At 38.4% G+C, this 13793-nt stretch overlaps 1 protein-coding gene across 7 annotated transcripts in view; it reads right to left on the bottom strand.

The window, feature by feature from the left end:
• Window positions 1-10964, bottom strand: part of LOC117411049 (arf-GAP with SH3 domain, ANK repeat and PH domain-containing protein 2) — a 70981-nt gene extending 60017 nt beyond the window's left edge. For all 7 annotated transcript variants that reach the window (XM_034018092.3, XM_034018091.3, XM_059025801.1 and 4 more), the window contains exon 1: window positions 10373-10964. In XM_034018092.3, the coding sequence (XP_033873983.3) occupies window positions 10373-10498 (126 nt within the window). In that variant the 5' untranslated portion in view covers window positions 10499-10964. The remainder of the gene's footprint in view (window positions 1-10372) is intronic.
• Window positions 10965-13793: the final 2829 nt, after the last annotated feature.

Here is a 13793-nt window from a genome sequence, read left to right on the forward strand (position 1 = left end):
ACAGTCCAAGGCTGCATTCACACTGGGTCCGTTTCAAACAGACTTGTTCTGGTTCGTTTAGTTTGAAACAATGTATCAATGTGCTTGCTGTTCACACTTATCTGCGAGCAAAGGGACCGAGTTCGTTTGGATACGAGTTAAAGTTTTTTTTTTGGTCCTTTTCCATTTTTTTCAGAACCGAGTTCTTTTGTGTTCACAGTGCAGTTTGCAAGTGAACTCGGTTAGTTTACATAGTGTGTGAACTGGATGATTACGATATCCTGCAAGGCCTATTGAAAGATGGCAGCTATTGATGTATTGCTTGGGTTTTTAATATAGCATGTATCAGATTCTTGTATATTGCTGTGGAAGAAAGCACTGGGGGAGAACTTCAGTAATTTCATTAATACATGTATTGAATGCCTAAAGTAGGAGAATAATGCAGTTTACGCAATTCTACAATTCTGCAGTTCTCTACTGTATACCTAAACATATCATTTTAAAACCAGATGCTTTTTATGTGAACAAAAGCGAAAGCATTTTTTCACTTTGAATTGGGTGAAGCTCATTTATACTGCACTGGTGATGCAGCAGGAATTTAGTCCTGGAATAACTCATTCAGTATCTTACACTTCAAAAACAGCGGTTATGGGTCATTCTTCAAACACTTGGTACCAAAAGTGGGAACACACAGTCAAAATTCAAAAATGACTTCATTGCATATTTCTTTAGTTATCAGCTGTGCAAGGTATGAATTTATATAACGAGTAAGTCTTAAGATTTAAAAAAATGCCATTTTCAATTGACACACAGTTTCATTCAATGACCGCCCTACAATTCTCCATCTTTATTTTAGTGAACCCGACATTTCAAATCTACTGATGTAACAATGCTGGAAACCAATGTGAAAAATGCTCAGGTAAAACAGATTCCCGCTTTGAGAAACGACTGAAGGAGACACAAAAAAAAAACTGACTGTGGTAAAACACTGCATTCAAGTAATTATGAAAAGTATGTACATTTTCAACACAAACTGCAGTTTATATGTTACATATCCTGAATGTGGAGTAGGTAATTAAAATGTTCTTATTTTGGATTTGAATACTTATATTTGATGAGAACTCAAAACATGCACATTTTATAAAATTATTTTAAGTATTGCATTCTGAATGCACAGATATTTATACTTAGCAAATAAATTAGTATACACTTGAACAAATGTTACAGTGTCTATTGGTACCAAGTATTAGAGACTGACCCTTATCTTTCCTAGAGCTGTATAGTGTTGAAAGGAGTACCAGGTGAGGTCCTAATACCTGTTAAACAAGGTATGAATCTCTGGACAGCAGTGTGGAGTAGTGGTTAGGGCTCTGGACTCCTGACCGGAGGGTTGTGGGTTCAATCCCCAGTGAGGGACACTGCTGTTGTACCCTTGAGCAAGGTACTTTACCTAGATTGCTCCAGTAAAAAAAAACAACTGTATGAATGGGTAATTGTATGTAAAAATAATGTAATTGTATGTAAAAAGAATTTGATATCTTGTAACAATTGTAATTTGCCCTGGATAAGGGCGTCTGTTAAGAAATAAATAATAATAAAAATAATAAGTTGGTTCACTGGACTAAAACAATCTACAGAGGAACGGTATGGGACTCATAGTTTACAGCCTTAGTTATAATAAGCCTTTTAAATAAGGTCTTCACACAGCTCACTTAAAACCAGCAAATATTTTTTTTATATATATAAAAACATCCTTTCTCCGAAGAGCAGCATTTATAAACCCACCATAAGACAATCCCAGTCAACTCTATAACCCAGTACAATACAGCTGTCTGAAACACATTTGTACAAGTTAATTTGATGGATGTAAAACCATCTGCACTAACCTTTGAAAAGAGTAAGTGAGGTCAATGCACCCCCATGAACCGAGCAGTCAACTTGTGTAAAGAAATCAATTAATGAACCTATAAAACCCCCAATGTAACAGCACTAAATAACCCCATTCGAAACAAACCATCAAACTTGTGCAACAGAAACACAGCTAGGAGGTTAAAAGAAAATTAATAAAAGGATAAGCAGAAAACTATTTACTCAACACCACAAGAGAAGAAAATCGATACATAAAAGACTAATAAATAAGCAGTTCTATTAAGCATTTAGCAGAATGTTGTAAAATGTATTTTTATTAAACACTTTTGGCAACCGTCGAAACCATCAGTCTCAAGCTTGGAAGTAGCCCATAATGTGATGCATATTTTAGCAGCATACACAAGACCAAGTCACCTTTTTATTTAAAGAAGCTAACTGCAAGCTATACAGATCAATGGCCTGTGGCCTTCTAAATAGACTGGATTATCGCCTAGTACTTGGTTTTCCTTTATGGAGTGGAAAGCAAATTGCAGCAGCCTTTAAACTTCAGAATGGTATTTGTACAGGCCTGAATTAACATGACCTCTTGGGTCTCCTGTGCAAACCTTTTATCCGGCACAGACACCCTAGAGAGTTCCTGATTTTCCAATTGATTCATCGAAAGGTTTTAGGGTTAGAGCAAGGGAAAAAAAGCTGATTCAATGAAAAAAACAGGTTTAGCATTGTGTGTTTAACTTTCAAAACAGTGTTCTTATTCCTGCGACAAGCTCACATTGCAAACTCTTGACTCATTCCAATGCCAGAAATTACTAGAGGCAGAGTGTTGCAGGGGGACAGGTTAATGGTTACACTCAGTATACCTGATGTACCAAAAGGGTAGACATGGTTATGAGAACTATATTGAGGCCATACAAGTGCTTTAATAACGGTATTAAAAAATCACCAGGATGAGATGATAAACAGAAAATGATACAAAGGAATATTAATAATACTAGAAATAGTCATTATTTAAAATAGCTAATAGGTTGCTCTTTAAAAGTACATATATAGTTTTTAAAACAGATATTGCTGACACTAAAGGGTTACTCAGACTATAGAGTTTATGCGCTGCGTTTTCTAGGGTAAAAAAAATCTAACCGATGGAACTGAATACTACTTATCATACTTGACAGTAATCGCCTGTGAAAAAAAAAATACGAAATTCGTTGCGGGTGTACCAGCGTCTTGAGACAGGACTAGCAAACGCAATCATTTTGATGGATCCTTTTTTTTTTTCTTCAATAAACAATACAGTAAATGCAGGTAGATGGTACGGTCAATGCAGATGTAACGTCAGACAGCACAGACAGTGTTTCACATTATTGGGGAAAAATACATGTATACTAACATATGTGATTGACATAAAACCGTTTTAGACAGTTTAAATTGCTGTAAATACAATACCACTTACCTGTGTATGCTACTGGATATAATTAGATACGTGATTGTGTTTTGTAGTTCAATCTATATTCAATAATGGGCCGCGGTATCTCATGGCAGGCACTTTCTAAAAGCTACACTCGGACATTTAATGAAAACCTGTAGTCAAAACACTGTGTTTATTTGAACATACTAATAGTGCTTACTTTCCCATTTCCTCATATTTTCCCGTAATTTCTGTTTGTATTCTTTAGAGATATTTCTTATGCTGCTTACCATAAAGAACAAGATATTCTGCACTGCTATAAATCAGACGCCACCCCATCTTGCCTGTGATATTTGATACGCAAGTCTGAATACAAAAATAGCAGTGAAACGTCAGGCATAAAAAATGCAGCGCATAAATGCTATAGTGTGAATAGCCCTTAAATGATGTAACAATTTGGCGATTATATTGAGTTTTGTTTCAAGCCATTTTCAATTCAGGTTACACGGCTTGCTCCTGTAATGTGACATATTTATGATATGATTAATTGCTGTGGATGAAAAAAACAATACATCTACGTAAAGACATTCTGTTAGAAGCATCTTACAAGTGCAGAAACGTCACTCTGTTTGGTATACTGTTGGGCTGTGGCAGCTTGTTTCAGTTTATACTTATTCGACTGGCTTCACATATCTTGACTAGCACTAATCTTGGGCTATCTAATATTATATTAGGCAAGACAGTCCAAGATTTGTGCTAATCACAGCTTGTGAAACCAGATGTCTATCACCTAAATTATGTGTTGGTGTTTGAGTCTACAGCGGTTGTTGCCCCAGGATCAAAGGCTTCACTGAACAGATGTTAATTCCAAGAAAGATCTCTTACCAACATAAAGTCAAAATGCTTAAACCACATACTGTATCCCTAGGAATGTATCTATTGTATTTTGCAAAGTACAAATTCACAAGCTTCCTTGTCTTTAAAAATACCCAAAAAGCTGTTTTGTGACCCATTTTGCATTGTGTCGTCCAAACAATGGATATGCAGTCCTCTGAACAGTAATCACTACAGCGATCAGCTTACGTTGACACTTGCTAAATTCCCAAACCAGACTCTTGATAGTGAAGTACACAGGAGTGGCTAAATTCGGGGGAGGAGAGAGGGGATTAAACAGGTTTCCTGCACTTTAGTCTGAAATTACAACTAAGGTATCATTAAGCTTCTTACTGGAAGAGTCAGGCCCAGAGGAATTGTGTGCTTGAGTCTTGTTAATAAACTTCTAAATGCATCACCATGGCAATTAAATTCAAGATTGTTTCTTAATTCCCTCTTTAACATGACTTGCACATCTCTGCCTTCCCTCCCACCACCACACCTGTTCTTCCAACAGCTGCCAGCAAATGGGCCGAATCACTCACGGCTGATGTTATCATGACACAACCACACCAAAAAAAAACACAACAAACCACACACGAATCTGTTCCCCAAGCTTATTTTTTTTGCACACACAGCACGAGGTATGAGAGATCAGTCATTTCTACCACACATTAGACCATACCACACGTACGCACAAGAGCTGTGCAAAAATGCGGACTTCAGATTGTGTACCGTTTTTAGATTATAAAAAGAAAGAGGAACGTGTGCCAAATATGTGCAGCAGGTTTTATTAAGCAAATGCCCTATAAGGACTAGTTTAAAAGTTATTTGAAAATATTTTTTTCTTACCTTTGAATAGATTCACTATGATTTTCACAGCTCCATCCCCTTATCATTGTACACGGTAGTATTTCTAATACTTTACAGTAGGCACAACGCTATACCGTGCCGACCCACACCTATTAAGTGTTCTTGACTTCTGCATGCTTTCTTTCCTTCACACATATTGTGGGAACACTATGGGACACATTTTCAAAGTGTTTGCTACATTTTTGCTATTTATTTCTATTTTTTTTAAATACTTTTCAAAGAATAGGAGTTGAAGACTGGAGATGAAAATATGGCCCTAAATATCTTGAGAGAGAGAGACACACATAGCATTGTGGGTGCTGCTGTATATGAATACCAATACAGAGGACAATGCTGGACTTTATTGTTGTACCACAGCTAGGAAACCTTCACAGAAATGAAGTACAAAATGGTGAGGGAAAGGGATACTGAAGCCAACAGGGAAATGCTTTTAAAAACTTTAGCTGAAGCAGAAACACACCCACAAAGGATGACACCTGTCAGCTTTATGACAGAGCTGGGTTTACCAAGCATCTCTCATTAGGTGCCAAAACACATACACCAGTCACATTTGTACAGACAGAGCAACACAAACTGTTTTCCTTTGTAGCCCCAATTTAAGAGAGACCAGCTTAAAAAGGAAAGACCAGCTGGAGCCATTAGTGAAATAGGAACCTGGAAACACTGACCAGTTGCTGCTGTTGCACGTCAATTCCAGAGCATGACATCAAACTGAAAGGACAGAACGATTTATAAAGCACAGCTGTTTCTACATTTTTTTTTTTTAAAAAGCTACAGGACAGAAAACCACCAACAGTGTTTTGTTAAGCGTTGTTACTGTAAGTTATCCAAATACTTAGTGTATGACATCCTGAAGGATTCATAACTTCATTTTCCATTTAATGTTTTAAAAGTGTGAAGGTTTAAATTCAAGCAAACAGTATTTTTATTTATTTTTTTAAGTCTTGGTTTCACTGTCCCTGCTTAGCACCCAGTCTTTAATTTAGGCAAGGCAGTCCAAGATTAGTATTAACCAGGGTCTGTGACACTAACCCTGAAATAGGCTCAGGAGATCCATAGGATATATTAGAGGGCTTATATTAAAATGATAAAAACACGTGCATACATCGTAAATGAAGCCGTCACCACACTGGGAGTTGGCTGAAATAAAACAAATGTGTAGAATCATTAACTACCGCAAATCAGACTGTTTCATGAGTCAGTCCAAAGGCCCTCCCCTCATACAGTGCCGTGCTGCAGTATGAGTAGATAGGTGTCCTCTTTCTTGTACAACACTCAAACCTTTTATCCTCTCTATGCACCACATTCCCCAAAGGCATTATGAAGAAGCTATGGTATACATGTGGTACTGTGCATAGCAAATAACATTATGCAACAAATCAGCAGGCTGTACAGTCTTAGCAAGATAACAAAAGGGCAAGTCTGGTGACTAAAAAGGAAGAGAGCAGCACTGTAATGCAAACCAGCACTGCACGGTCCAGCAGAGAGTGAGCAACTCAAGCCTGGATTACAACCAAGGATCTGCCAGCTCCTTTGCTATACACAGCATACGCCTACACCACATCCCAGGCACCTCTGATTAATACAATCATAGCAGCAGTTATCAGATCTCAGCCTCACACACGCACAAACATATAGATGTCCCAATATGTGTAGTTTACATTACTATCTAAATTCTTCCCTTATCATTCTGTAATGAAGGCTTTCCCTACAGTAGGTGTGGAGGTAGGTTAGTCCCTCTGTCTGCAGTTGCTCTGATCAATAGGCATACCGTTTGACAGATATGCTTACTCTTGTCCGAACTTTGAAGCTATGTAGGTAGGTCCGCATTCCTGTGTTGCCTCTATAGACTGAACAATAATGCTCTTAACATACAAAGGCGTGCAACTCTGTAATAAACCAATCCAACTTTAATAAATCCCTGGTCACAATTTTCACCAGATACAGCCCTTACCTGGCAGGTGGGACTGTTGCACACCAACCACAGTGTTATTAAAATAGAAGAAACCTGCTACTGTCACAATCCTCGAAACACAAACTAAACTCATTTCAAACTACTGGAATACCTTTGGATGCCCTGTGTATTATACCCATCACCCCCATAAATCTTAGGCTTACCATTAGTCTGATTAATGTAAAAAATAACAAATGGCTTATTTATTGTTTTTTACCAGGGTCCTCAAGTACTCCCAGTGATCTATGTTTTTGATTCAACCAGGAACTAAATATCTGTTTTAAACATGCATTGTTTTCCACATAAGACTTAGAGGACTGCTCTACTGTTCAGTACAATAAATAATACAAAGAGAACTGCTTAAAACAGAAATCTGGGCCACTGCAGGTGCAGTCTCAAAACAACACTGAAAGCTGAACTAGGTTTCAGCCTGTACCAGCACGTAGGTTTCCTTTGTTCCAAAACAAACAAACAAAAAAAAACACTTCTTTATATACAGCATAGTTTCAGTACCTTTTTGGAACAGTGCAAGTTCAGAATTTAGATTTTAAAAAGGGAGGACTAAAACATCTGTCAGCACAGACTGAACTCTAGTCACTGTCCCAAGAACGAATTGCACATTTTAACAATCACATGCTAACACACTTCCCTCAAGGCTTGAATCTACTCCTCTGGCTTTGCAAGAGGCCAGCATACATGGAACAACAAGGAAGGAAGAAAGAAACAAATAATCTGCAAGCATTTTGTACCTGACCCATTATCCCAGGGCCCCATGAGACACACTCAGGCACGGGACAGCTTCCTTCCCAAAGAGTGACGGATTCCAGCCTGTCCCAGATTAATCCAAGGAAAAGCATTTCCCATGCAAACCATAGAGGACGGCATTACAAGAATTGTACACAAGCTTACTACACGGAGCGATGTTGGAATTCAGCCCAATCTAATCCTGCAGACAGCATTCTGAATGCTCTCTTAAACCAGTGGTTTGTTTAGGGAGTATGGGCATGGACTATCAAGAGATGTCTTCTTTAGAAGTTCACTTTATATCACTTTCTGTTTCGGTCAACACATCCTGGTGACTGTTTAAAACTCTGAAGTTTAAAGCACCCTGTGGCCTCAGTAGATCTTTAAGACGGATGACTAATCTCAAGGTGCATTTAGTAATCACAGACACTGGGCAATGCTGGTTGGTGTTACAGCCCTAAACGTTATGTGACGGAGTGTTTGTATCGCTACGGATGACTCACCAGATATTGCTTCTGATAGCAAGTTCCAAACAATGGACGGGTCACATTAGGCTTCCTTATAAATGCTGCTATCCAGAGGAAAGCTGAAGCACACTCATCACACTTTCTCCAGATATTTCACAAAGCAAACTGCATTGCACACAGCGGTTACAAACGAGCTCAGCTTCATTACCAACATCCCTTAGGGAGACGGGAACACAATTCTGTTTTAGTGACACACTCGACTGTTTGCAGTTCTTTGGTTGAGGCATTCTGTGTTTAAATCCAGTGTCTAGAGCTGTTAAACACAACCAAATGGGAACCCTGTAAACATTAAGGGGGAAAGGACCCTTTACAATAGACTCTTTGACGCCTTACTGAAACGAATGAACTGTTTATTTACTGTTGCGTTTGCCCCTGGGTAACAGTTTGCTGTAAGTTTGAGGGTGGTGTAACATGACAGGCTGTTATTTAAAGCTTGGCATGTTTGATGCTACTTTGTATTTAATTGTGGAATGTGAGTGTGTCTAAATTTCTTCTAATGAAATAACTAGGCTGCATTCTTGTAACATTGTACAAACCTATACAGTACTGAGAGAACAGTATACTTAATAGTACAGCCAAACATTACTGTAGAAGGAGTTACAACTGATAAACTGCAAAATAAGGAGCAAAAGTATTTGACTTCGTTAATAGTTTTATTATTATTATTATTATTATTATTATTATTATTATTATTATTATTATTTAATGGCCTTATGCTTCCTGTAAATAAAAATTGAGGAAACACAGATCCAAAAGTTTAAAAAAGTAACCGCAGCTGCCTGTACACATGGCAAGGTTTATTTATTTTAGATCTGTGCAAACCACCGACATGCAAATGAGATGTGTTCCCTATCACCTTTCTATTCATAGCGACAACAGTTGCTTTAGTGAAAAGCAGTCCCGCTCAGTGCAGCTCAGCTAGCTGTAAACTGTGGTATCAGTCTTTCTGCAGCGAAAACATAGTTCAATCTGCAGGTCTCGGTAACAAAAAACTAGGCAAAGCCGGGCTGTAGCAATATCAGTATGATCTGAAGGTCAGGCATTAGTGAATGGGAGAATTATTTACCTCCAATTTCCCAAGTGAGGAATTCCATTTACATCACCTGACAGGGCGAGGTTCAACTCCCTATGGTATTGCTAGTAACAGAACCGGTAGTAGATTACTGTAATCGTTTCACAAATCCTTAGCTTTGCAAACAGGAAGCGCCTCTTGTTTCTTTGCACCATAAACCATTATAAGAAAGAATATTTTGGAGTAAAAAGGGGAACGACCAATCGATCTTTTTGGGGTCCCGTTTATCATACACTTGATCTTGAAAAGAAAGCCGTATTTCATACTAATAAGTAAAAACATGTTTACTGCGAACACTTAAATACGGTATTATTATTATTATTTATTTCTTAGCAGACGCCCTTATCCAGGGCGACTTACAATTGTTACAAGATATCACATTATTTTTACATACAATTACCCATTTATACAGTTGGGTTTTTACTAGAGCAATCTAGGTAAAGTACCTTGCTCAAGGGTACAACAGCAGTGTCCCCCACTGGGGATTGAACCCACAACCCTCCAGTCAAGAGTCCAGAGCCCTAACCACTACTCCACACTGCTGCCCTTTACCACCTTCTTACAAGACTTGCAGATATAGCGTGTAACTATTCAAATGCAAACTATTAATATTTCTAGAAAACAGTCATTTTGCAACGACCCTTGTACAATGTTCGTTTTTTTATGGGCCAGTTTTGAACACATTACACAAAATGTAAATAGACGTATAATTGTTTGTATTAAAAACTAGGCTATATTGCAATTGCTACTGCATAATAATACTTTTGCGCTCTTGTATTTATGATGGGAACCCCCGATGGTTGTGCTAGTGTAATATTTTTTGCCAAGTGTTGTGCCAATTTAAAACAAAAAACGTGATGCGATAGCACATCTTGTGAAAACAATGTTAATACCAGTTGTGCTATAGACTAGCTGGTGTGCACTGGCGCTGTCAGAACTACACGGTTTCCCAACGTCAGCAGCTCCTTGTTTGTCAGCGTACTGTACTAGGGTATACGATCTCCTTCGCTAAACTGTGCTGCCACCGTATAAAAGAATGACAAGGCTACCGAGTAATACACAAGTTATAGATTTACCTCCTCCAGAGCGGTCACAGTATTCCTGCATTGAGACATTCTAGTGGTGAAGTTAGAGGCGGTGGGTGCTTTGTAATCTTCATTCGTTTCGGACACGAATTCCGACACTGTAATCTGGTCCGGCATTTTTTCCTTGTATTATCTGTATCGATTCCAAAAAAAAAAAAAAAAAAAAAAAAAAAAAAAATTCGCCTTTCCTTTAAATTAAAACCTTGCAAAAGTTTAACGTGAAGCAATCTGATGATACGTCTCCAATAAGACCAGTGTGCTGGAAAGGAGATTGTTCCCAAATGGAATATGAAATCCCAAACAAACCGGTGCAGTGGTTTTCTCTTTCTTGGAGTCTTTTCGATCAGATGTACCCCGACTTGTATCTCCTTTCGCCGCGAAAGAAAGAAAAAAAACCTGTGCTTTACTTACTGGGGAATATTACGGGAGCGCGCACGCGCTGGAACTAAAGCGTGAGGATTTGATCCTTTTTTCTATGAGTTTACGTACGACTCCATACAAGAATAAAAACACAGCGCTCGTTTGAATTAGCGCTCTGCCAGCAAACGCACAGGCTTCAGTTCCCAGCCCCGAGAAACACAGATTTTCAATGAAGGCACAGAACTAACAACGTATAGGTGGAGGGAGGGAGGGGGAGGGTCCCATGGAGGAAACACGACCAATAAAAATGAAGATACATTAGCCCTGCCAATCACAGCCAGCGTAAGGCGTGGTCTCTGTGAAGCATTCTGTTCTTGCCGAGGTGTCTTTAAGGTGCAGTGAGTGAAGGTTATCAGAGTGCATGCTCAGCTCAGGTGTGCTGGAGTCGTGTTTTCTGTTTGCAGTGCAGGTGAGCTTTGTGGCTGCTTCTTCTATCTCAGTGTTCGAATCATTTAAAAACAAAATTATACTGAAGCCTGTCATTTAAATTACAGTATTATTAATTTAAGAGTCTCCACCGCGAATTTGCTAGTTTAATTTTTTAATGTATTAGTAAGCCTACACTGAATTTCAAATATTTAGCAAGACACACGGTACTGTTTACTACATTAACTGAGAATACTGTAACTTTTTTAATTGTTTACGAATTCGCAACTTTGTACATGGAACCTATTTGTAAATATCTCAACATCTATACAGCAACATTATTATTATTATTATTATTATTATTATTATTATTATTATTATTATTTCTACAGTCTAATGCACATATCCGAAGTAATTTCAAGTACCATACTCGTTGCTGTAATTTTTTTTTTTTTAAAGAATGACGTCATAAAATCTCCCGCAGTTAATGTATGATTCTCAAAGTTTAAGAATAAAACACTGTGCTTGTGCCGCCGTAGAGAAATCTGCTATAGTGTGCAGCTACGATCTGACTGACAGGGTTAAAACCCCCGTTTGTGATAAACAACAGGGTTTTTTTTTTCTAACCATAGACCTTTATATTGAATCTTTTTTTTTAATTAAAGATGCTGCTATTTGAATCAATTTATGTGTTTTGCTGTGCATACTTCTCACGTTTTCAGGAAAAGGGTGTTTTCAAAATTAATTTTTGAACAGTTACTTTTATTCATTTTCCAACTTTCTCCCAATTTGGAATGTGCAATTACTATTCAGACTGGTTCACCGCTGCAATCCCGAAGTAACTCGAAAGAGAAGACGACCTCTGAAACGAGTACCGTCAGCCATGCGCTTTTTTCACTGCAAGCACGCCGTGCAGCCATATTCAGAATTTACAGCGTCGGAGGACCACGCGGTTCAGAAATGCGTAGAGGCCGACCTGCAGGCGCCGGGCCAGCCACAGGGGTCGCTGGTGTGCGTTGAGCCAAGGACTATATTTACACAATTATTGTTTTGGGATTCAGCTTTTGTTAGGGAGCTCCCCTAAATCGTTTGTTTAGAAAGACACATGGTATTAATGCTTGTGACAGAGTAGCCGTGTGCCGTGTGGGTGCGTGCATTCGCTGCTGAGTGACAGGCAGGAGATCGAGACAGAGGCTGAAGTTGATACGCCCCGCAAGCAAACAGGATTTATTTACAGATCACACATTGAACAGCTCACGTGACACTACCAGCAATGGCAGTGCATGGAACACATGCAACGCAGTGTACGAAAAGTATTGGATCTACAATATCTGAACTAATCTTCTCTGTTCAATAATAATAAGAGATTGATCATGGCGGATAAACGGTTAGGGCGGATATGTGACGGATTACTATAGTTGGAATGCTGTGGTAAAGAAAGAGAAGCCTTGCACAGAGATTATAAGGTAAAACTTATAAACTGAGTCAAGTAAACTTTTTGTTCAAGTGTATTCATCACAGAGATCATCCTGTATAACTGCAATCTTACACGTCTTGCCATTTAATAAGGAATTGACCTTATCCCTCCCAAGGACTAAATATAGTGGAGGCAATTGTACGTCCGTATGTACTTATGTCATACTGTACTATATATCTAATTGAGATGAAACTTGCTATTGACATTATTTAGAGTAAGTTAATGAGAGTATTAGATTGTGGGGATATGTAGGGGTGTCTCTTTGTCCGTACACTTGTCCATCTGTATGTCACACTATCATTGTTGCATATATTTGTAAAACTGCTTATTGAATTGTGATAAAACTTGGTAATGGCATTATTTAGGATAAGGTATTGGAAGTGTCCGATTGTGGGGATATATGGAGATGTCTGTCAGACTGTATATCACACATTTTTGCATGTATCTTGAGAACACAGGAAGTTATTGCACATTCTGTAAGTCAGTCATTTGAATAAACTTGATACCATGATTTGCTCACCAAATGACCGGCATTTCTTATCCTATACCATTCTGTGATCATCAGATTTTTGTCATACTGATAGGTCTCTTTGAATTTCCATCTATGGCAAGGATGTATTTTACTGACATACTTGGTATATCAACTTGCGTGGTAGTTTTCAGTGCCTATTTCAGTAACCACTGGATTGGTCTTTTCACTTTCTTAAAAATATTTGGTGTAAGAACTTCTCACTGGTAATTAATTATTCTGAATAGCATTTCTCAATTACGAACCACAGACATTTTCCTTTTTGGCATCTCCTTGACTTGGCTGTGCTATTGTAACGGGCAGTGTTGTGTGATACACTTCCGTTACAGATTCTGCCCTGTCCTCTGTTGATGAGATGAGATGAAGTTAAAAGGTCTAAAACCACAGATGCAAACAAGCCTGGCTGTTTTGCATTGTGGTTTAGACGCTCACTTGGGGTGCACAGGTTTGTGACCAGCCTCCTTCCTGTTATACTATGAAAAGAGTTAGTCTCCTTAATCCACATAACAGCTGCTGTAGTCTTCCACCTGATTGAATATTGAGATAGATTTGGGTTTATTTTAATGACAAGATTTTACCAACGCAGCTGTGTAAGTTTGAATTGAATTCTCTTTAAGGAA

This window comes from Acipenser ruthenus, chromosome 6 (assembly GCF_902713425.1).
Source record: "Acipenser ruthenus chromosome 6, fAciRut3.2 maternal haplotype, whole genome shotgun sequence".
NCBI lineage: Eukaryota > Metazoa > Chordata > Actinopteri > Acipenseriformes > Acipenseridae > Acipenser > Acipenser ruthenus.